At 41.0% G+C, this 25024-nt stretch overlaps 2 protein-coding genes and 1 non-coding gene across 3 annotated transcripts; 1 reads left to right on the top strand and 2 right to left on the bottom strand.

Moving 5' to 3' along the window:
* Window positions 1-4495: 4495 nt before the first annotated feature.
* Window positions 4496-5853, bottom strand: LOC120090590. The gene is made up of 2 exons (XM_039048318.1): window positions 5016-5853; window positions 4496-4707 (listed from the first exon to the last, which is right to left on the bottom strand). Exons 1-2 carry the CDS (start codon window positions 5851-5853, stop codon window positions 4496-4498), a joined length of 1050 nt encoding a protein of 349 aa, XP_038904246.1.
* A 1101-nt stretch (window positions 5854-6954) lies between these two features.
* On the top strand, window positions 6955-7058 carry LOC120092317. Its single transcript, XR_005486023.1, has one exon. It is a non-coding gene; the product is annotated as a small nucleolar RNA R71 (small nucleolar RNA).
* A 12316-nt stretch (window positions 7059-19374) lies between these two features.
* LOC120090589 lies at window positions 19375-20049 on the bottom strand. The gene has a single exon (XM_039048316.1). It carries the CDS (start codon window positions 20047-20049, stop codon window positions 19375-19377), a length of 675 nt encoding a protein of 224 aa, XP_038904244.1.
* Window positions 20050-25024: the final 4975 nt, after the last annotated feature.

Raw genomic sequence — 25024 nt, 5'->3', positions numbered from 1 at the left:
AGAGTTGCCCTCGTGGCTTAGTCTTGATGTCTTTGATCTGATCCCTTATAATTCTTCCAACATCCAAAGGGATGCACTGCATGACGTAATAGGTAGCCAGGATGCGTTCCTTTGATAATGTCTCATCATGCGTTGTAGGCATGATGCTCCGTTTGATCAAGTAATACCACAAATTCGCGTCTGGTGTTAAATTCCTGGAAGCTAACATTTTTGCCCTGTTTCTCGATGTTTTCCATTTGCTTCCAAGTTTGGCTACCGTCCTTAACGCATCTTCTAATTGGCTTGGCGTTGGCTGCTCTAAGATGCGATTTCCTTCCGCGTCTGGATTACTGTCAATGTTGAACACTTCGTTTATTTTGTCTGCTGAGAAGAGCACTAACACCCCGTCAACAAAAGTTGTGTTCTTCTCCATATCAAACTCACTATTGTAGAACATGCTGACGAGGTTGGGCTAGATACGGGTGTGCCCAACGCAGAACTTATTCCACCCCAATGCATTTATTGTCTCAGTTATGTAAATTGGTAGTGGGCGGCGTTCGAGAAAGAAGCCCTTCTCTACGAGTATGTCATTAAATTGACGCTTTCTTCCCGAGATCTTCTTAGGTAACGCGTCAATTACCTTGCATTTTCCTGCCGCATGCTCTTTTGTTTCCCTTTCCAGTTCTCTTAGTTCATTCTCCAATTCCCTTTGGAGATCCGTCTTCCTTCGCCCTTGCCTTGCAGGCTAGTAGTTTTCCAATTCCTACTCTAGTACATCGTGCCTTGAGCTGTTTTCATGCGTTGCACCCTCAGGTCCGGATGCAGATTGCTCATCTTCTTCTTCCTCCAATATCAATCTTCTTTTTCTTGTTACTCTTTTTTATTTTAAAGGCCCTTCATTCACGTCGGATGGGCATGGTTGAGACGCGTCAGGACCAACTCTCCCTTCTCTATTTTCTTCTTCCCTTTCTTCTTCTTCTAATTCTTCTTCAAGCATCATGGCATATCACTCCGCTTCATCTAACTTGAGTGATGCGTTAGGTGGGTCTGAACGCATCACCTGCTCTTCCTATTGGCTTTGATTGAGGAACGCCAAGATCGCACCGAAAACCTCTTGCTCGTCCAGTCGAGCCAATTCTGCCAATTCTTCATGATTGCGCTCTGACGCAGGACTTTCAGAGGGTGGTATGGCTGGAGTAAATGAAGGGGTGCCTACTGGGGTATGAGGCGTCCCAGGGGAAGATATGAGGATGTGCGAATGAGGTGGTTGGCTCGATGCGTCTGACTCCACTGGATAAATGGTGGCCAAGGGCTCGATAGAAAGTGGGGGTGGTGAACGCACAGCTCGTGATGGTGCGTTGTGGACGTAGATTAGGAGTGGATTATGCATTGCACCCACCATAGTGATGTTAGGGATGACTGGTGGTGGGGCAGGCTTAGTGTAGGGTTTGGAGGCGGTCGTAGATGACGGACGCGTCCTTGGTTTTGCAGGTGTCTTAGCCCTTGGCTTGGGGGTAGTTTTGGGTTTTGGCTGAGGGGTTGTAGGTTTAGGTTGAGAGATCTTGGCCAAAGGGGTGACGATGGCTTTGGAGGCTTTGGAAGAGAGTTTCTGGTGGCTAAGGAAGGTTTCGAAACAAGCGGTCGCTGGGAAGAGGTGGTTTCGCCGTGTATGGGTTTGGTTTGGGTGAGGGTTTTGGTGGTTTTTCTAGGGCTCGGGGGAGGTGAAATCGAAATAGAAGACGATGAAAATGAGCTTACCGGTGAGTCATTCTCAAAGATCACGATCTGGTTCTGACTATCTGAGGCGAACGACATCGTGGCCAAAGAATCTCGAGTAGATCGGAAACGAGGGAGATGGAGAGGTTTTTTTTTTCTTTCTTTAGTTTCAGAGAGCTTGAGAGTGAAAATGAAGAATAATAAGGCTTTGAATCGTTGGGTTATTTTATAGGCTGATAGAGAGGGTTAGTGGCTGATGTCAGACGGCGCCTGATGTCTGCAATAAATGTAAAGCTAAAGGGACGTCTCGGTTATCTAAATACTCGAGTGTTTTTTGTGTTCTCGAGATGCGTCCCTTCAAATGGGCCATGCGTTAGACTTACGTCTAACGCGTCCGTTATTCCTAACTCATTTATACACAATTTTTTAAAGAAAAACAAATAAGTTTCCAATTTTTATAAAAGCAAAAACAAAGAACAATCTTAAAACAACCAAACAAATAAATCAACAAACTTAAACGTGTCGTAAAATATAGAATGCAAAAAGATAAGGACAGAGGAAGCATCCCTGGAATATATGGCGATGCAAATGCAGGGATACTTCGATGCGGGCTTCAATTGGCTTCGTGTAGTGCGAGAGATGACTTTTAGCTTTCCAGTCCATCTTCAAAGTAAGGCTTCACTCTCTGGCTGTTTACTTTGAATGCGTTAGTGCCATCTTCTCGCATTATTTCAACAGCTCCATAGGGAAAGATTGTCTTAATGATAAAAGGTCCTGACCACCTGGATTTTGTTTTTCCTGGAAACAAACGTAGATGTGAATTGAACAATAGAACTTTTTGGCCAACAACAAGTTCTTTCTTACTGATGCGTTGGTCATGCCAACACTTTGTCTTTTCCTTGTATAGCTTATTGTTCTCGTACGCGCTCAATCGCCACTCTTCGAGCTCGTTGAGCTGAAGTTTGCGTTGAGTGCCCGTGGCATCCAAGTTCCTATTTAACTTCTTAACTGCTCAAAACGCCTTGTGCTCCAACTCTAAAGGTAAATGACAGGCTTTTCCAAATACAAGAGAGTATTGAGACATACCTATAGGAGTTTTGTAAGCAGTTCTATAGGCCTAGAGCGCTTCATCTAGCCTTTGTGCCCAATCCTTCCGCGTTGCATTGACGACTTTCTCCAGTATAGACTTGATTTTTCGATTTGATACTTCCGCTTGACCGTTTGTTTGTGTGTGTTAAGCAATGACGATCTTGTGCTTGACATTATATTTTGCAAGTAATTTGGAAATGATGCGATTAATAAAGTGCGTGCTTCGTCACTTATCAGGGCTCTTGGCATTCCATAGCGTGTAAAGATGTTTCTAGTAAGAAAGTTAGATACAGTGAACGCATCATTCCTAGCACAGGCTACTGCTTCTACCCACTTAGATACATAATCTACTGTAAGGAGGATGTACTGTTGGCCATAGGACGGGGGAAAAGGTCCTATAAAATCTATGCCCAAAACATCAAACAGCTCAACTTCAAGAATATTGTTCAAGGGCATTGCGTCCCTTAAAGAAATATTCCCGGTGCGTTGACAGGGGTCACATTTTCAAACAAACTCCCTCGTGTCTTTAAAGAGGGTAGGCCAAAAGTATCCACTTTGAAGGACCTTCGCTGTGGTTCTTTGCCCACCGAAATGCCCTCTGTAAGAAGAGTCATGACACTCAGCTAAAATACGTTATGTCTCCTCCTCCGGAATGCATCAACGCATTATGGAGTCAGGGCCTTGTTTATATAGAAACGGTTCATCCCAAAAATAAAACTTGTTGTCATGAATTAACCATTTATTTTGCTGAGAGTTGAAGTTCCCAAGGAATTGCTTGGTGGTTAAATAATTAAACAGGCTTTCATCAAGAAATGCATCTTTGATTTCACTTTCTTGGGCTTGCATTTCTTGATTCTCTAGCCTGAACAGGTGGTCAGCCACCTGATTTTCTGTTCCCTTTCTATCCTGGATATGAATATCAAACTCCTGTAGCAGCAGCACCCATCTTATCAACCTTGGCTTCGCGTCCTTTTTGCTCATCAGGAATTTTATGGCGGTGTATATGGTGGCCGACGCACCAACTAAGTAAGATCGAAACTTTTCAATGCCAAACACTACAGCCAACATTTCTTTTTCAATAGTGGTGTAGTGTTCCTGAGCGTCATTTAGTGTTTTGGACGTGTAGGAGATGGGGTGTATCAAATTACCTTTCTTCTGTCCTAACATTGTTCCTACTGCCACATCACTCGCATCGCACATGAGAATAAAGCGCTGCGTCCAGTCTGGTTCTATCAGTACTAGGGTTGTCATCAACGCATACTTCAAGGCTTCAAACACGTCAGTGCAGTCTTCATTAAAGTCATAGGGCTGGTTCGCCTCAAATAATGCGCTCAGAGGTTGCGCAATCTGAGAGAATCCTCTAACGAACCGTCTATAAAAGACGGCATGCCCTAGAAAACTTCGTAAAGTTTTAACATTTGATGGTGGTGGAAGTTTTGCTATGACATCTATTTTGGCTTCATCTACTTCCAAGCCAACCTTAGATACTTTATGACCTAAGACAATTCCTTCAGTCACCATGAAGTGACATTATTCCTAATTAAGCACCAAGTTTGTTTCCTCACATTGAGCAAGGACGGCCTTCAAATTATCTAGGCATGACTGGAATGAGTCTCCAAAGACTGAAAAATCATCCATGAAGTGTTCAACGGTCTTTTCTAGGAAGTCATAGAAGATAGCCATCATACATCTTTGAAATGTCCAAGGTGCATTACAGCCCAAAGGGCATGCGTCTGAATGCAAATGTTCCAAAGGGAAAAGTAAACATAGTCTTCTCCTGATCTTTCGGATCTATCAGAATCTGGTTGTAACCAGAGTATCCATCGAGAAAGCAATAAAATTCTTTGCCCGCAAGTTTGTCAAGCATTTGATCGATGAAAGGAAGGGAGGAAGTGGTCTTTCTTAGTTGCTGCATTGAGTTTCCTGTAATCCATACAGATTGGCCAGCCCATGACAGTCCTCAAGGGTATGAGTTCATTGTTGCTATTGACTTTCACGGTCATTCCCCCCTTTTTTGGGAATGCATTGGACTGGACTTACCCAGCTACTATCGGATATAGGATAAATAACTCCTGCGTCCAACAATTTTAGAATTTCTTTCTTAACCACTTCTTTCATTATGGGGTTCAACCTTCTTTGAGGCTCGATTGACCCCGACTTCCCTTCTTCCAGCCTAATCTTATGCATGCAATAAGATGGACTAATGCCACGGATATTCGCAAGCGTCCAGCCTATTGCACGCCTGTGCTTTTTCAGCATCTGCAAGAGAGATTGCTCATTAGGCTCTGTAATATTTTCGGAAATGATCACATGTAAAGTGATGTTGGATCCAAGGAATGCATATTTCAAGTATCCAGGTAACTGCTTCAACTCGAGTTCTGGTGGTTCTTCAAGTGATGGACGCGTTGGTTTTGTCCACTGCTCACTCAGACTTGGCGGCTCTGATTCTTCTAGGTTCTCCTCCAATGCAAGGACCACACATACATCAGTCTCTTCTTCAGGCAACTCAATACTGTTTAGTTGACAATCTTCACTATCTGGGAACTTTAATGCGTTGAGCACATTAAACTTCACCTCCTCATTGCCCACGCGCATAGTTAATTCGCCTTTATGCACGTCAATTAAAACTTTCCCAGTAGCTAAGAAGGGGCGTCCAAGGATAATTGGTACCTTCCTATCTGCTTCATAGTCCAAGATAATAAAGTCTGCTGGGAATATGAGATTGCCAACCTTCACCAAAATGTCTTTAATCTTCCCTTCTGGGTACTTAATTGTTCTATCAGCGAGCTGAAGAGTAACAGAAGTAGGTTGTGCTTTGCCAATCCCCAATTTCTTAAAAATTGAAAGTGGCATGAGATTAATGCTAGCTCCTAGATCGCACAACGCATGACCCACATCCAATCCTCTTATCGAACAAGGAACTGTGAAGCTCCCAGGGTCCTTCTGTTTCTTTGGTAGACTATTGCTTACTAACGCATTGCACTCCTGCATTAGTGCTATTACTTCCTTCTCACTGACTATTCTCTTCTTCGTCAAGATGTCCTTAAAAAATTTGACATATGTTGGCATCTTCTACAAAGCCTCTATCAGTGGAATGTTGATATTCGGTTGCTTTAGAAGCTCAAGAATGTGCTTGAATTATTGTTCATCATTCTTCTTCATCAGATGCCTAGGGAATGCTGCGTTCAAAGTCACCTCAGGCTTTCTGGTAGTAGACGTATTGGGTTCTGAATGGCTCGTAGTCTCGGGTGTTCTTTCTTCCTGATCCATTGAAGGTGTGATGCCTTCTTCCAAAGGACTGCTATTTCTTAGATTCATTCTTCTTTCTTCAAGAGCTCTTCCACTTCGCAGCGTCACCACGTGACATTGCTCCTTCCCATTATTGTTCCCAAGTGTTTCAGTATTGCTAGGTAGAACTTCAGGCTGCCTGTTTTTCAACTCGCTCGCTATCTGCCCTACCTGAATTTCCAGGTTTCTAATAGATGATGCTTGACTTTTCAGCAATGCATCATTCTGGGCTATGTACTCCTTCAATAGGTTCTCAAGCGGAGATCCTGAGCTCGACGTCTGTCTTCCTTTATTAAAGGGCTGTTGATGTTGTTGATCCGTTTGTTGAAATGCATGCCGCGATTCATTCCTTTGCTGATGGTTCGCCCTCGAGTGGTGCTTCTGATGATCTCCTCTTGTCCAAGAAAAATTCGGATGGTTTCTCCATCCAAGGTTATATGTATTAGAAAATGGTTATTTTTGATGAAGCATACTGACTGAGGGTTTTGTGGACATTCAGCATAGGAGTGAGGATCTCCACAGCCCACACAGCTAACCATGGGCTGCCCAAATGCCTCTATCTGATTCACCTATTGTTGATTTGATGCTTTTCCCAGCGTTATGTTCTACAGAAGGTTGGTCATCGTAGCCACTTGAGCAGAAAGTGTGGCTATTGTGTTGGAATCGATAGAATTAACATTCTGAGATCTCTTCTTCCTATCAGCTCTTCCATCATACGTATCATCCACCCATTCCATATTGTGTTTAGTAATGCTGTCTAGTATCTTTTTAGCCTCAGTGTAAGATTTTTCCATGAGTCCACCAGCTGCTGCTACGTCTGCTGCCATCTGCGATGCTTTATTCAGTCCTCCATAGAAAGTCTCCATTTGGATAGTTAGAGGTAGTCCATGGTTCGGGCAATGCTTGACCAAGCCCTTAAAACGCTCCAATGCGACGCTTAAAGTCTCAACATCTTCTTGTTCAAAGTTCATAATCTCTCGACGCCTCCTCGCGTTAGTTATAGGTGGGAAGTATTTTTGCATAAATTTTTCCACAAACTTCTCCCAGGTGGTGATTTCACCAGGCTTCAGTGAGCTCACCCATTGTTTTGTGTCATCACGCAAAGAATAGGGAAACAAGGATAGCCTGATCACCTCTGGGGTGATTCCAGGAATCACAAATGAATTACACATTTCCAGGAAACGCTTCATGTGGGCATGAGAATCTTCACCATGACCACCCCCAAATTGTCCAGCAGACTGGAGCATTTGAAGCATAATAGATTTCATCTCGAACCTGGTTCCATCTAGCGTTGGGTATATGATTCCTGGAGAGAAATCATACAGTACATGGGATGCGTACTCCCTCATGGGACGCGTTCTGCTATTCACCATCAGGATTGGATTCTACGCAGCATGAGCTAGTTGTTGATTTGCCTGTTCTTCGACGACGGTTAGATCGGTTCCGACGCTGGAAGGTTCTTTCAATCTCGGGGTCATATCTAAATTCAGGAGTGCTCTCCCTGCTCATAAACGTTCACAAGCTTAGGCGTAGCTTGTAATACTCCCTCGGCTGAAGTGTTCCTACAACAGATACAAAAAAAAATTTCTGGTTAGTTTTGTTTCTGAATCCCCGGTAACGACGCCAAAAACTTGTTCAGTGCTATCGTGATTTGCTCTAGGAGTGTATTGTGTAAAACAAATTGGATAAATAAGTTCCAAGTATAAGTGATGCATTTATGCTTTGATGCATTTAAGTAAATGTAACGCATTGGGGAACCAGGTATTCGCAGCAGAATGCACACAATTCCTTCTAATGACGTTCATGTTTTCCTAAACTAGACCCAAGTATAAATCTAATTTAGGTTCCTGGTAAGGGCAATACTACTCAAAGAACCACTTCTCAAACAGTTGATCAGCCAGCTATGCCAACAGCTTCCAAAGGCGAGGGTTTGAGCAGTGCTAAGCAGAAGGCACCAGTAGGTCGCTCCCTTGCTTAAAGGAAAATTTCTGCAATGACCCAACAGGAAGTTGATGAAACACCAGATGTCGTGACTGGTACGTTAATTGTTTTTTTATAAACCTGCTCATGTATTAATTGACTCTGTTGCTACGTATTCTTTTGTGTCATGTGTGTTTTCTGTGGGTGTTAATAAAAGTTAGAATGTTTGCCAGAAGAGTTGTTAATTAGTATGCCATTGGGTGAAACATTTGTGGCTAAAGATGTATATAAAGAATGTACAATACGTGTTAATGGAAGTGAATTGTCTGCTGACCTCATACCCCTACATATCCAGGAATTTGATATAATTCTAGGGATGAATTTCTTGTCAAAATATCATGCCTCTTTAAATTTTCATCGAAAGGAGGTAGTGTTTAAACAACCAGGAAAAGTAGAAGTGAATTTTACAGGTGATAGACGAATCCTACCTGCACGTGTGATTTATGTACTAAAGGCAGGTAAGATGTTAAGAAAGGGTTGTGTTGCTTACCTGGCTCATGTGATAGATAAACAAATTTATCAGAAGTTGAAATTAGAAGATGTACCAGTGGTGCAAGAATTCCAAGATGTTTTTCGAGACGATTTGTCAGGATTACCACCTGATAGAAAGATAGAGTTTGCTATTGATTTAGTGCCTGGAACAACTCCAATCTCTCAAGCATCGTATAGAATGGCACCGACAAAACTAAAAGAGTTGAAAACTCAGCTACAGGAACTGATGGATAAAGGTTACATTAGACGCAGTGTTTCTCCGTGAGGTGCTCCAGTATTGTTCGTGAAGAAGAAGGATGGTACACTAAGATTATATATTGATTATCAACAGTTAAATAAGGTAACAATATGTAATAAGTATCCTTTGCCACTGATTGATGATTTATTTGATCAGCTAAAGGATGCCTCGGGGTTCTCCAAGATTGACTTACGGTCGGGGTACCATCAGTTGAAAATTAAGGAATCAGATATTCCAAAGACAGCGTTCAGGACAAGGTATGGGCATTATGAGTTTTTAGTAATGTCGTTTGGATTGACAAATGCCCCTGCAACATTCATGGATTTGATGAACAGGATATTTCATCCTTACCTTGATCAGTTTGTAATTGTGTTTATTGATGATATACTAATCTATTATAAGAGTAAGGAAGAACATGCTGAACACTTGAGAACGGTGTTGCAGACATTGCGAGATAGGAAATTGTATGCAAAGTTCAGAAAATGCGAGTTTTGTTGAGCAAGTGATGTTCCTTGGACATGTGATTTTAGCCAAAGGTGTTACAGTGGATCCACAGAAAATAGAAGCAGTACTTAGATGGGAGCAACCCAAGACAATGACTAAGGTACGTAGCTTTCTGGGTTTAGCAGGTTATTACCGCTGTTTTGTTGAGGCATTCTCGAAGTTGGCACTTCCATTAGAAACTCTGACCAAGAAGAATGCTAAATTTGTGTGGACGGAGGATTGTGAACGGAATTTTCAGGAATTGAAAAGGAGATTAGTTTCAGCACCTATTTTAACACTTCTAATACCTGGTGTCGAGTACGAAGTTTAATGTGATGCTTCTCACCAAGGCTAAGGGTGTGTTCTTATGAAAAAGGGTAAAGTGATAGCTTATGCTTCCAGACAGTTGAAACAACACGAATGTAATTTCCCAACACACGATCTAGAGTTAGCAGCAATAGTGTTGGTGCTAAAGATTTGGCGACATTATTTGTATGGGGAAAAATGTCGCATACTTACAGATCATAAAAGCTTGAAGTATGTCTTTGATTTGAAGGAGTTAAATATGAAAGAAGGTGGCTAGAGCTGATCAAAGATTATGAATGTACCATTGATTATCATCCAGGCAAGGCTAATGTGGTAGCTGATGCATTGAGCAGGGAGGCATTATACGCAAAGGCTTCATCAAATGCTATTAGTTCAACTCTTTTATGTGAACTAAAGGGTTGTGATGCAGTGTTAGTAGTAGATAACCAGGGAGGTTTAATGGCACAAATTCAGGTAAGGTGTATCGTAATTGACAAGATTATTAAGGCACAAAAAATGATGAAATGTTGAAGCAGATACGAAAAACAGTGGAGCAAGGTCATCAGACAGGTTATGATGTAAGGAGTGACAGAGCTGTAATAAGATATAACCGTGTGTGTGTCCCTAATAGGGTGGACATAAAGCAAGAGATTTTAGAGGAAGCCCATAGCTCGGCCTATACAATACATCTAGGTAGTACGAAAATGTATTGGACTTTGAAATAGTTCTACTGGTGGCCAAGGATGAAAAGAGATATAGTTTAATATGTATTGAAATGCATGATTTGCCAGTAGGTTAAACCTATCAGACAGAAAACAGTTGGACTCCTAAACTCACTCCCAGTGTCAGAATGGAAGTGGGAGCATGTTACCATGGACTTCTTATTTGGACTTCCTCCCACTCAGAATGGTTATGATGGCATCTGGTTGATAATTGATAGATTGACTAAGACAACGAGATTTTTACCAGTTAAAGCCACTTATTCTTTGGATAAATTGGCTAAGATGTATGTAGCAGAGGTTGTTAGTCGCTATGGAGCACCAGTATCGATTGNAAGACAACGAGATTTTTACCAGTTAAAGCCACTTATTCTTTGGATAAATTGGCTAAGATGTATGTAGCAGAGGTTGTTAGTCGCTATGGGGCACCAGTATCGATTGTCTCTGACCGAGATCGTAGATTCACGTCAAAGTTTTGGCCAAGCTTGCAACACGCCCTTGGTACTAAACTTAAATTTAGAACAGCATTCCATCCCCAGATAGATGGGTAGTCAGAACGGACTATACAGACTTTGGAAGACATGCTCCGATCCTGTGTGCTGCAGTTTAGGCAACTGGGATTCTCATCTTCCACTGATAGAGTTTGCATATAATAACAGTTACCATTCCATTATTGAAATGGCTTCATATGAAGCTTTTTATGGTAGGAAATGTAGAACCCTAGTATGTTGGGATGAAGTTGGTGAGAGGAAGTTTTTCGGACCAAAATTGGTGCAAATCACTACCGATACTATTAAAATCATTAGGGAGAAACTTAAGACAGCTCATGATTGACAAAAAAAGTTATGTTGACAAACGTCGTCGAGATTTGGAATTCGAGGTGGGAGATAGAGTTTTCCTGAAGCTCTCTCCTTGGAAAGGAGTGATACGCTTTGGTAAGAAAGGAAATTGAGTCTGAGGTATATAGGACCATATGAAATTCTGGAACGCATAGGCCCATCAGCCTACCATTTGGCATTGCCAATGGAGCTTTCTAGGATACATGATGTCTTCCATGTGTCAATGTTGAATAAATATATATCGGACCCATCTCATGTTCTAGAATCACAACCATTGCAACTTAAGGAAAATTTATCCTATGAGGAAGAACTTGTACAAATCATAGATAGGAAGGTGCAGGTATTGAGGAACAAGACAATTCCACTAGTCAAAGTGTTGTGGAGAAACCATGCAGTAGAAGAAGCAACTTGAGAAAGCGAACATAAAATGAGAGCCAAATATCCTCATTTTTTCTCTTAATAACTTTTCCCTGAATTTCGAGGACAAAATTCACAAAAAGGGGTTATTGACTTGTAAGCCCTTGTCCCTTTTTTCTCTTGTTTATGCTTAGCGTCAACCTAGATAAGTGAGCTTATGTACTTAAATGAATAACATGGATTGTATGACCTAAGAAAGTTCTAATTGTAAGTGTTGAAATTAAAGTTGGAAATTACTTAACAAATGCAAGTTTTTTTAGAAATGTACTAATACATGTTATTATTGGAACAATTTTTTCATGATTGGGCACTTGTATAGTGAACATGATTTGTTATTGGCTAAGGGTTACAAGGAAAGAAAGAACAAAATTTGTAGGAAATACAAGTTGGCCGAGAGGGTATTGGAGTTATTTTTTTTTAAAAAAACAAAAACATTATTGGATTAATTTGCTAAAATCTAAAATTAATTTAACTTGATAAGTCTTGTAAGGCTACAAAGGATAAGGAAAATAAATAAAAAGCCACGTAGTAGGGCAAACAAGCAGCTGGGTGGATGACTTTGACTGGAGGAAAAACTGTGCAGCTTCGACCAGAAACTTTGGGTCTGAAGAATGTGATGGTTCTCCCAAAATACTGGTGCCAAAGCTTCCATATTTAAACCAGATTAAAGCTTATTGAGTTGTGAGTCTATTCTAGGGCTATTTGAGAGATTTAGGATCGTAACACTAAAGAAATAGTGAAGATAGTGAAGGTTGCCCGAAAAACTGGAAAATCCAAGTAAGGTGTAGTCCAGAAGAGATTCTGAGCTTTGGAATACGAGTTAAGATCTATAATTTTGAGGTTAGTTAGCCATGAAGGAAATATGTGCAAAGTTTTGCTTTATGTTGGGTTAAAAGTTGGTTAAAGTGAAACTAGTGTTTTCTGGAACAGGGTAGCAGCAGGCCAGCCACCCCCCTAAGGCTGCCAGGCCCACCAGCGTCCCCCCTTCCGTGCCAGTGTTTTTTTAGCATTTTGGGTGTTGGTGAGCATTTTTCAATCCCAATTAAGATTTTCTTGATATTTCAACCCTAGAATGAATACTTTTGGATTAAAAACTAATTTTTGGCCCATTTTGGGTAATATGAGGAAAATGGACTTAAGGAGCAAAATGTGAATGTTTAGGTGTTAAAATGAGTTCAAGTGGTTACATTGAATCACTATGGGCTGTTTAGGGTTAATTTGACCTCTTGTGAGTGTCCAGTAACCTTGAGACTTTATTTCAGGCCAAATTGAGGTTGGAAAGGCTTACAACCCAAGGAGCTAGCGCCAGTGATAGTGAGTGGTTTACTTTCGAGTGTTTTGATATAGAAAGTAATTATATATTATAGTAAGTTATGATTTCTGAAATGTGATGGCATGATCTTTTTTACTTGGTTGATATTTCAAAAATGTTTAAAGCATGATTTCTAAACTCTTGATGGTTTTATACAATCTTGATTTATCAAAATGTAGTTTGAAATCAGAGTTTACATACTTGTGATTTGTATGGTTCTTATGAAAACCTCTTGATGGTCGAATCAAGGTTGTTGAATGGTTGTGTAAATGGTTTCAAACTACTGATTCTTGTACTCGAGAGATGGTTATATTCTTGTTCTACTTGAATGTGTTTCAATAGTACTGCTCAGGCGATCAGGGGGCTACCGGGGTCGGATGTGGCCAAAGTATACCGGGAAGTCCAGAGGAACCTGCACCTATAGTGCCACCCAGGCTATCAGGGGGCTACCACCGGGGTCAGATGTGGCCAGAGTATACCGGGGAGTCCAGAGTAACCTAGGCCTGTGGTATGTATCTATGCTTACCCTTGAGGCAGCTCTGCGTGCACGTATGACCTTGTGATTTGGTTTACACCGCGAGGGGACATTCTTTGTCCAAAGTAACCGGCCATTGTACACGAGTATTTGGGTACAGAGTTGGTGTGGTTTTCTGATAACGATTGAATGCTTTAAAATGTGCTTATGAGAGTTGATCATGCCACTGTTTTACTAGCACGTGTTTGAGATGCTATTGAATCTCTTATACTTGGCCAATGTTTTATTGAACGATTTAATTACTATTATTGATGATTTAGAAAGCGATAACTTATGTTTATATTCAATTACCACTCACTGGGCATTAGCTCATGCTTTCGATGTTTATTGTTTTTCGCCCCCAGGTAACGTTAAAGTTCCAGAAACACGCTGAGCTGTTTACTGCCACACTACAAGATTCTTCTGCTATATTGTAGGCCTTGCACTGTTGTAAATAGATTGCATATCACAAACCTTACGTGTCATGGGTTTGGGAGTATGGGACAAGAGGAGTTTTTTTGTTGTGTAATGTCTGAAAGTGTTTCTGTTGTGTCTGAACATTGTTCATGGATGGTATATAATAGAAGATAGAAAGTTTATGAAACTTGTTTGTGGATATCATAATATGGAATATGCTGAATGGATATTAAATGTACTAAAGGATTATTGTGTAACTGTTCAGATTTAAGTATAGGTAAAGTTGGTTAGTAAGATGCTAAATGTCATCGAGGGAGGTGATGTTTAGCATCTTCACAGCTCTTTCTAGATTAGGTGGGTAATCTGGGAGGGGGTGTGTCACTTTCTGTAAAACATTGTAAATAAAACATTTTAAGCAGATGTTTTAGTCAAACGTTTTTGTCACTCACCTCGATCGCTTAGGAACTTTTCACTCTAGTAGTTCATTTTCTACCTCGGGCTCCCTTTTCACCCCTAGAAATCAGCTTCAAATTTCAGTTCAGATTACTCATAGTTATATACCTTATTTTGAGATACTTCCTTCTATAAACATATTGTAAATTGTCTCAGGAAGCTTATCATAAACTTTTAGCTCATAACTTCTCGTGGTTTGACCTGAATCTCAAAATCTTTTGGACTGGCCCAAGCTTACCCGACAGCCTCACCCTTCTGTCTTTTTCTCCGTTTCCAGCCCGCTTCCTTCGAGCTTTTTCTCTAGCAGCCCTACCCTAAAAACTAGACTTCCAGAGCTTTCAGGTGGCTTTAGAATCACTCCAAACGCACGATTAAATTGGGGCAATTCCTCATCCCAAGTTGATGCTGCTTTCCAGACTTTACTGTCCAATGCGCCCTCTTTGAAATTCTATGACCAACGCATGGATTTTGCTCTCAACGCAAGGTTTCCTCAACTTTCCCACTCTTCTTAAATGTATTTTGAGTTGTGATCTCAAAAATGAAGTCTTTGGCCCTATTTATCAGCATCCAAACCTTCTCCAAATTCGACACCTCCTACTTGGTTGCATGTTCAAGTGTTTCCTCCTCACACTACCAACACATCTTTTTTATCAATGCAATCTAAGTGTCTTCCTCCTATGTAGCCAACACATAAGCCTCAAATTGCATGTCCTCAGATGCAACCACCTCAAATTCTCAAGGCTTAAGGCTTCCTCCCAAGAAGACACATGGTTTGATGACGTCCTTTAGGTGATCTCATCCTTTATATGCATCCAACTCTTGGGTGTTCAACGCATAGTCCACAAACAACGCATAGCCTATAATCAATGCATAGCAAGCCAGTTTGCTACCATCACAATCCAACTTAGCCATCGCAATCCAACTTAGCCATCTCAAGAGCTAGCCATCACCAATGCATAAGGTGACCGCCCATCCTCAACGCATGGCTCACTAGGTAGCATCACACGTCTTGCTTGGCATGGGCGCATTGTGCTGGCCACCGATGCATGGGCGTGCTGCATAGGCTGGCTGCTCGATGCATGGGCGTGCTGCATATGTTGGCCGCTCGACGCATGGGCGTGCTGCATAGGCTGGCCGCTTGGCATATGGGCGTGCTGCATAGGCTGACCACTCGACGCATGGGCGTACGGCATAGGTTGGCCATCGCTTGCTCGCTCGGCCGCATGGGCTGTGCGCTTGGCTACATGGAAGGGGTGTTTGATGCACGACCACTCGGTAGGGCTCTTCGATGGATGGTCGTTCGGTCAGGGCGCTTGTTGCACAAGCATGGCTGCTCGACGCATGGCAGGGGCGTCTGGCCGAGGCTACTCGATGCATTGGGCAGGGGCGCCTTGCCGAGGCTGATCGACGCATGGTAGGGGCGCTCGGTTGGCCGCTCGACACATCGGGCAAGGGTGCTGTGCATCGACCACTCGACGCCTGGGCTGCCTTCCAACACATGCCTTGCCTACCCTCGTCCCTTCCAACATGTCACCTCCATTTTTCCCCCTTCAGCCGCATGCCCTCACCAACAACCCTTCCAACGCATCAACACCACCCTTCCAACGCATCAACACACAAAATTCTATACTTAGCCAAATTTCCAAATTTTTCCCCAAAAGTCAAACTTCCAAATTTCCTCTTTTCTTCTAATTTTCCACCCTTTTCTCTACCATTCCACACTAGTTTCCTCATTAACCTACTCACCACACTAGTCTTAGTAGGGAATGTAATCAAGTAGAGAAATTAGGATTCGGGGTTCACATTTACCTCCCCCTTATGAAAATTTCGTCCTCGAAATTTCGCTACAAGTCCATCAATTAAACAATTGTGGATACTTGTTTCTGATTTTGTCTTCGGCTTCCCACGTCGCTTCTTCCGTGCTATGGTTTCGCTATAGTACCTTTATCAATGGGATTGTCTTATTCCTTAAAACCTGTTTCATTTTGTCAAGGATCTCCACTGGTTCCTCTTCATAAGACAAATTTTCTCTCAACTGTACCGGTTGCTCAGGCAACACATGGGTAGGATCTGGCACATACTTTCTAAGCATGGCCACATGAAACACGTCATGAATACGAGATAATTCTGGAGGTAAATCCAATCTGTATGCCATTGGGCCAACTCTTCCTATTATCACGTAGGGTCCAATATATCTGAGGCTTAATTTCCCTTTCCTACCAAACCTGAGTATTCCTTTACACGAAGATAACTTAAAAAATACTTTATCACCAACTTCAAATTCTAATTCTCTTCTCCGCTTATCGGCATAACTCTTTTGCCTATCTCGATCCATCTTAAGATTATCTCTTATGATCTTAACGTTATCTGATATCTGTTGCACAAGTTCTGAACCTAGTAATTTCCATTCACCAACTTCGTCCCAGCATATCAGAGTTCTAAATGGTCTTCCGTATAGTGCCTCATATGGTGCCATTCTGATACTCGAGTGGTAACTGTTGTTATACGCAAACTCGATTAACGATAGATGCGTATCCCAACTGCCTTTGAATTGCAATATACACGCTCTCACCATGTCTTCTAATATCTGGATTGTCTGTTCTGACTGACCATCCGTCTGTGGATGAGAAGCACTACTAAAATATAACTTGGTTCCCATAGCTTTCTGCAAACTAGGCCAAAACTTCGATGTAAACTTGGAGTCTCGATCTGATACATTTGAAACTGGAGCTCCAAACTGACTCACGGCTTGATCAACATGAAACTTAGCTAATTGGTCTAAGGTATAAGTAACTTTAATAGGTAAACACTTAGTTGTTTTTGTCAATCTATCCACAATTACTCATATACCATCATAGCTCGCTGGTGTCCTAGGTAATCCAAATAAGAAATCCATCGTAATATGCTCCCACTTCCACTCTGGTACTGGGAGTGGATTAAGTAATCCTGCTGGCCTCCGTCTGTCTGGTTTAACTTATTGACATATTAGACATCTGTCAACATACTCCGCTATTTCTCTTTTCATACTAGGCCACCAGTACAATCTCTTTAATGTTCTATACATCTTCGTACTGCCTGGATGCATAGCATAGGCCGAACTATGTACCTCCTCTAGAATGGCTTGTTTAAGTGCTAAGTCCTTAGGTACGCATATCCTACCCTCTTTTAATAGCACTTTGTCAGCTCTTGATTGGTAGTCCGTCCTCAATCCTTTACTTACTTCTTCAGCTAACTTCTGAAGATCGGAATCCTTTAATTGTTCACGTAGAATATCTTCTACGAGAGTAGGACGCACTTGAAATGAATCTAGTAAATCTCTTGTTTGACCGATTGATAATGTTGCCCTAGCATTATACAACTCATGAATCAGTGTACCTTTCACTGAATTGATACTAGCTCTAGCTGATCTGGTTTTTCGACTTAGAGCGTCAGCTACCACATTTGCTTTACCTGGGTGATAGTCAATTGTGCAGTCATAAACTTTGATTAACTCGAGCCATCTTCTCTATCTCAAGTTCAGTTCCTTCTGATCAAAGATATACTTCAGACTCTTATGATCTGTGAATATATGACAATGCTCACCGAACAGGTAATGCATTCACAACTTTAGAGCTAACACAACTGTTGCTAACTCTAAATCGTGTGTAGAGTAGTTACATTCGTGTTTCTTTAACTATCGAAAAGCATAGGCTACTACCTTTCCCTCCTGCATCAGCACACATTCTAACCCTCGTCGGGATGCATCACAATAAACCTCAAACTCTTTACCTGGTGTAGGTAGAGTTAATACTGGTGCTGACACTAACCTCTGTTTTAACACCTGAAAACTATGTTCGCATTCCGACGACCACTCAAATTTCGTATCTTTTCTGGTCAGGTTTTTCAACGGTAGAGCTATCTTAGAAAAGCCCTCCACGAATCTCCTATAATAACCTACTAAGCCATGAAAACTACGTACTTCGATTACATTCAGAGGTCGTTCCTAGTTGACTATTGCTCCTATCTCTGGGATGTCTACAGTAACTCTGTCAGCTGAAACTATATGCCCAAGGAATACGACTTGGTTTAACCAAAAAATCACACTTACTAAATTTTGCATATAACTTCTTTTCCTTTAGCATCTGCAACACCATCCTTATATGTTCTTTGTGCTTCTCTACACTACTAGAATACACTAGTATATCGTCTATGAAAACTATCACAAACTGATCCAGATAAAGATGAAATATCCTATTCATCAAGTCCATAAATACTGAAGGAGCATTTGTCAATCCAAACGGCATTACTAATAACTCATAATGTCCATACCTAGTTCTGAATGCAGTCTTTGGAACATCTATGTCCTTCACCTTCATCTGGTGATAACCTGATCTCAAATCTATCTTAGAGAACACTGTGGCTCCCTTTAATTGATCGAAGAGATCATCTATACGAGGTAATGAGTATTTATTCTTAATAGTCACGTTATTCAACTTTCTATAGTCTGCATAATCTAAGAGTACTGTCTTTCTTCTTAACAAACAAGATTGGCGCTCCCCAAGGTGACACACTGGGTCTAATGTATCCCTTATCTACAAGTTCCTGTGACTGAACTTTTAATTCCTTTAGTTCTGTTGGTGCCATCATATATGGTGCCTGGGATATAGGTGTTGTACCTGGAACTAACTCAATAGTAAACTCTATGTCCCTGTCAGGTGGTAAGCCTGGTAACTCTTCAGGGAACACATCTATGAATTCTTGTACCACAGGTACAACCTCAAGTCTTAGTTTCTCATCCTGTGAAACTACTACATAGGCTAAATAGGCTTCACATCCCTTACTCATTCATAACAACTTAGGACAATTTATGCGGAAATGTCCAGGTTGTCCACAGTTGAAGCATACATCATTCTTTTCAAAGCATGGACCCCAGTGACCTCTACCACATTCTGCACAAATAGGTCTCCTTTCAACATCTGCAAAAGCACCACTGGTTGGTCTCACATGTGAACCTACTGTGGAATCAAATGGTCGTTTTGAATTGTTAACAAACAAAAATCCTCCTCCTTTACCTAATTTAGAATTGAAAGAACCACTGTATCTCGATTTAAAGCTTCCCTTGTTTGAAACTCCCGGGTAAATCTCCTACTGAATTACTCACGTTGTTGGCCAAATGAGGTACTTGGACGAGCATTCGTTGTAGCTTCTCGCTCTATCCTCTTCTCAGAGATACTCCTCTCAACTCTCATTGTTGTTTCAACTAATTGAGCAAAGTCATTACACTCAACACTTGCAGTAACGGGTGTACGAATATCTTCCCTCAAGCCATCCTTAAATCTTCTGCATCTGTCCCTCTTATCCTCAATTACTGATATAGCATACTTGGATAGTTCTGTATATTTTTTCTCATATTCTGCCACTGACATTGTTCCCTGCACTAACTTCAAAAATTCATTTCGTTTCATATTGCGAAATGACCTTAGATAGAACTTGTCATAGAAGAAGCTTTTGAATTCCTCCCAGCTGGTCTGTCTATCTCCATGGCGTAACTGAGTCATACGCCACCAGTCATTTGCCACTTCTTGAAGTAAGAAGGTGGCAAGTACCACCTTTCTGTCATCTGGGCATCTCATCACACCAAAACACTTTTCTACTACTTCCATCCATTTCTCAACATCTGCAGGATAAGCTGTCCCTAAAAATGTTGTGGCACCCAAGGCCTTCAAATGTTCTATCCCATAGTTCTTCTCAGGGTTATCTTGCACGACCCTCACATTGGCTGCAAGTTCTTGAGCAAAGCTAGCCCTCATCTGTTCCCCAAATTTCATCTCTGCCTATGGTTAATTAGTTTCAGATTTTGATTCCTCAGTTTTACTTATAGCACCACCAGGAGCTTTACTAGTTCCATCAACCGGTTGTTCCTTCCTCCTGCCATGACGAGTCATAATCCCTAAATTATAATATGTGACATCATATTCAGTAAAAATCATGAACATCCTGCTACATGCAAGCCTAAGACATGCTGTCTCTCTAACATATAACCCTTAGGTCTCTCAAAACCATGCTCTGATACCAAGCTGACACACCCCTTCCCAGATTACCCACCTAATCTAGAAAGAGGTGTGAAGATGCTAAACATCACCTCCCCCGATGACATTTAGCATCTTACTAACCAACTTTACCTGTGCTTAAATCTGAACAGTTACACAATAATCCTTTAGTATGTTTAATTTCCATTCAGCATATTCCATATTACGATATCCACAAACAAGTTTCATAAACTTTCTATCTCTTGTTATATACCAACCATGAACAAAGTTTAGACACAACGGAAACACTTTCAGACATTACACAACAAAACAACTCCTCTTGTCCCATACTCCCAAAACCATGATACGTAAGGTTCGTGATATGCAATCTATTTAAGAGGTTCATAATATGCAATCTATTTACAACAGTGCAAGGCCTACGATGTAGCAGGAGACTCTTGTCGTGTGGCAGTAAACAGCTCAACGTGTTTTCGGAACTTTAACGCTACCTTGGGGGGAAAAACAATAAACATCGAAAGCATAAGCTAATGCCCAGTGAATGGTAATTGAATATAAACATAAGTTATCGCTTTCTAAATCATCAATAAAAGTAATTAAATCGTTCAATAAAACATTGGCCAAGTATAAAAGATTCAATAGCATCTTAAACACGTGCTAGTAAAACAGTGGCATGATCAACTCTCATAAGCACATTTTAAAGCATTCAATCGTTATCAGAAAACCACACCAACCCAAATACTTATTACAACGGCCGGTTACTCTAGACAAAGAATGTCCCCCCGCGGTGTAAACCAAATCACAAGGTCCATACGTGCACGCAGAGCTGCCTCAAGGGTACAGCATAGATACACACCACAGGCCCAGGTTACTCTGGACTCCCCGGTATACTCTGCCATATCTGACCCTGGTGGTAGCCCTTGATAGCCTGGGTGGAGCTACAGGCGCAGGTTCCTCTGGACTTCCCGATATACTCTGGCCACATCTGACCTCGGTAGCCCCCTGATCGCCTGAGCAGTACTACTGAAATACATTCAAGTAGCACAGGAATATAACCATCTATTGGGTACAAGAATCAATAGTTTGAAACCATTTACACAACCATTCAACAACCTTGATTCCACCATCAAGAGGTTTTCATAAAAACCATACAAATCACAAGTATGTAAATCTGATTTCAAACTACATTTTGGTAAATCAAGATTGTATAAAACCATCGAGAGTTTAGAAATCATGCTTTAAACATTTTTGAAATATCAGCCAAGTAAAAATGATCATGCCATCACATTTCAGAAATCATAACTTACTATAATATATAATTACTTTCTATATCAAAACACTCGAAAGTAAACCATTCACTATCACTGGCGCGAGCTCCTTGGGTTGTAAGCCTTTCCAACGTCAATTTGGCCTGAAATAAAGTCTCAAGGTTAATAGACACTCACAAGAGGTCAAATTAACCCTAAACAGCCCATAGTGATTCAATGTAACCACTTGAACTCATTTTAACACCTAAACATTCACATTTTGCTCCTTAAGTCCATTTTCCTCACATTACCCAAAATGGCCCAAAAATCAATTTTTAATCCAAAAGTATTCATTCTAGGGTCAAAATATCAAGAAAATCTTAATTGGGATTCAAAAATGCTCACTAACATCCGAAATGCTAAAAGAACAAGCAATTGGGCACCAGAAATGGGCATGGGCGCGGGCTGTGGGCGTGGGTGGGCAGGGCTGGACGGGCTGAGGCGTGCTGAGGGGCGTTGGCACGGAAGAAGGTGCGCTGGTGGGGCTGGCAGCCTTAGGGGGGTTGTTGGACTGTTGCTACCCTGTTCGAGAAAACACTGGTTTAACTTTAACCAACTTTTAACCCAACATAAAGCGACAATTTACACATACTTCCTTCATGAAACATGTTAAGAAACCTTTAAGCTAACTAACCTCAAAATTACAGCTCTCCGGGGCTCAGAATCTCTCCTAGACTACACGTTACTCGGATTTTCCATTTTTACGAGCAACCTTGACTATCTTCACGATTTCTTCAGTTTTCCAATCCCAAATCTCTCGAGCGGCCCTAGAATAAACTCAAACTCAATAAGCTTTAATATGGTTTAAATATGGAAGCTTTTGCACGAGTATTTTGGGAGAACCATAACATTCTTCAGACCTTAAGTTTCTGGCCGAAGCTACACACTTTTTCCTCCAATCAAAGTCCTCCACCTAGCTGCTTGTTTGCCCTACTATGTGGATTTTTATTTATTTTCCTTATCCTTTGTAGCCTTACAAGACTTATCAAGTTAAATTAATTTTAGATTATAGCAAATTAATCCAAGAACTTTTTTTCTTAAAAAAAAAAAAAAAAAAAACAAAACTCCAATACCCCTCTCGGCCAACTTTCATTTCCTACAAATTTTTTTCTTTCTTTCCTTTTAACCCTTAGCCAATAACAAATCATGTTCACTATACAAGTGCCCAATCATGAAAAAATTGTTCCAATAATAACATGTATTAGTACATTTCTAAAAGAACTTGCATTTGTTATGTAATTTCCAACATTAATTCCAACACTTATAATTAGAACTTTCTTAGGTCATACAATCCAAGTTATTCATTTAAGTACATAAGCTCACTTATCTAGGTTGATGCTAAACATAAACAAGAGAAAAACTGGACGAAGGCTTACAGAAAGCATGTTTTAATGAAGATTATTCTCATGCCAGTTAGTTTTACAAAGTGATTTCCAAGCAAACCATGAGTTATATTTTAAACGCATGCATGTGTGGGAAGTTTATTGAAAAGCTATTTATATGTGTTAAATATACCCAGCATGCGTTAGTATCTTTAAAGCTATGTTTTTATATGTGTAATTACATGCTTTAAAGAGAAAGTCATTTATGACTAGTTTTACTTAAAACGCGATACCGAAGGACATTTGAGAAGGTATCCTCCCAACTAGATACCGAAGGATGTTTGAGAAGGTATTTATTGGTTACTGAAGGACGTTTGAAAAGGTACCAACCCAACCGGATACTGAAGGACGTTTGAGAAGGTATCCTAGTAGCTCGATACTGAAGGACATTTGAGAAGGTATCTGAGCAGAAGTACCTAAGGTATGACAGTACTTAGTATGGCCACATACACGTAGGTAGTTAGAGTGAGAGATTGAGCAAAAGAGTTCTCTCTTGATTAGCAGTTGGTGTTGGGATTGCTTTTACCCACAGTGGGGTTATTCTAAACTGATAAATAGTTTTAATATTTTATGATTAAAAGAGCTTTATATGCTTTATGCTTGGAAAATGTTTATACTGCAGTACAAGTACTATAGAAGCTTATAGTACAAGTACTGTAGAAGCTTATATTTCAGTTTGAACTCTTTATTGAGATTTTTGCATGAGAATAAATTATCTTTCTTAAGTCACTCACTGGGCTAGCAAACTCACCCGATTTTCAAATGTTTTCCTTTCCCCCAAGTAGCGGTCAAATCCTCAGAAGATAAGCTCTGCATATGCTCTGCCACTAAAGGATAAAGATTTTGTAACTCGTCGGTTTAGGTGGTTACTGTAAATATTGTACACATGTTACTGTTGTTCATATATGAATCTAGTGTTATAATAACTCTAAATATGTTATGCTTCTGAATTATTAAATTTTTGGCCTATAGACATTCCGCTGTATATGGGTTATATTTTGGTATCAGAGTTATTCTGCAAGAGTTATTAGGCAGTAGGTGTCAGCCAAAGAGTTGATAACTGCTGCAGTCACGCCCTTTCCTAGGATAAGAGGGTGGTCTGGGGCGGGAAGTGACAAATAATAAATAAATAAATTTAATAAAACACATCTGGTATGCATTGCGATGATGGGTGCATCTTGCGCTAACAAGATACATTTTGCATCCATCTATCACAAATGCATTGAGCTAAGAGGTGTGTTGCACTCATATGTATTTTTCGACCGTCCTTAGCAAAAAATGCACTATGTTAGGGTAGTGTTGCACCAGTAGAAATACCGTGCACCCATCCTCCAGAAATGCATTGAGTTGAGGGGTGTGTTGCACTGATACATGCGTTGTTGCCCATCCTCCACAAAGATGCTTTTGTGCTTATGGATGCATTGCGTTAATCTTAACCTTGCGCCCATCCGAATAAAAGACAAAAGATAAATTCTTTTTGCAAATAGAGTAGTCCAATCGTTTAGGCTTCCAAGGAAATGATGAATTTGCAGATGAAAGGATGTACTTCTTTGCTAATTCATAAATATGAGGAGTGCGGCGGCAGGCTTTTTGAGTACCTTGAGGCCTGCCACCGTAGAATTTGCATTGAGCCCATCAAGGCCCAACCTATAAATTTCTTCCTCCCCCTTTTTAGGTCGTCTATTTAAGTCTTTTAGTCGGAACGAATACCTAAGCGCAGGTTTGCATACCCAGACTTCAAACATACTTCCTAAAACCCTAAGAACCTTCCCAGCTCTTTCACTCAGGACAACCATGGCCAATAAGTCTACCCATTCATCCTCTTTACCCTCATCACCTTCACCAGCCCAAATCACTACAAGAGAGGCGGCATTCCTAGTAGCAGGCCGCCGTCTCGCTGCCCAACCAGAATCCATCCCTTGAGTCACTGGAAAACCTCGGAGAAAGCCTTTAGCAGCCAGACCACTTCGAATCAGAGAGGGGCAGAGCACGGAGAGTGCCCCACTCCCAACACCATTGTCGAAAAGTGAAAAGAAGGGAAGAGACGATAGAGAGGTGTTTGGGAGC

Source organism: Benincasa hispida, chromosome 11 (assembly GCF_009727055.1).
Source record: "Benincasa hispida cultivar B227 chromosome 11, ASM972705v1, whole genome shotgun sequence".
Taxonomy (NCBI): domain Eukaryota; kingdom Viridiplantae; phylum Streptophyta; class Magnoliopsida; order Cucurbitales; family Cucurbitaceae; genus Benincasa; species Benincasa hispida.
Note: the sequence above shows the minus strand (reverse complement) of the source record. Positions and strands in the feature narration are given on the sequence as shown.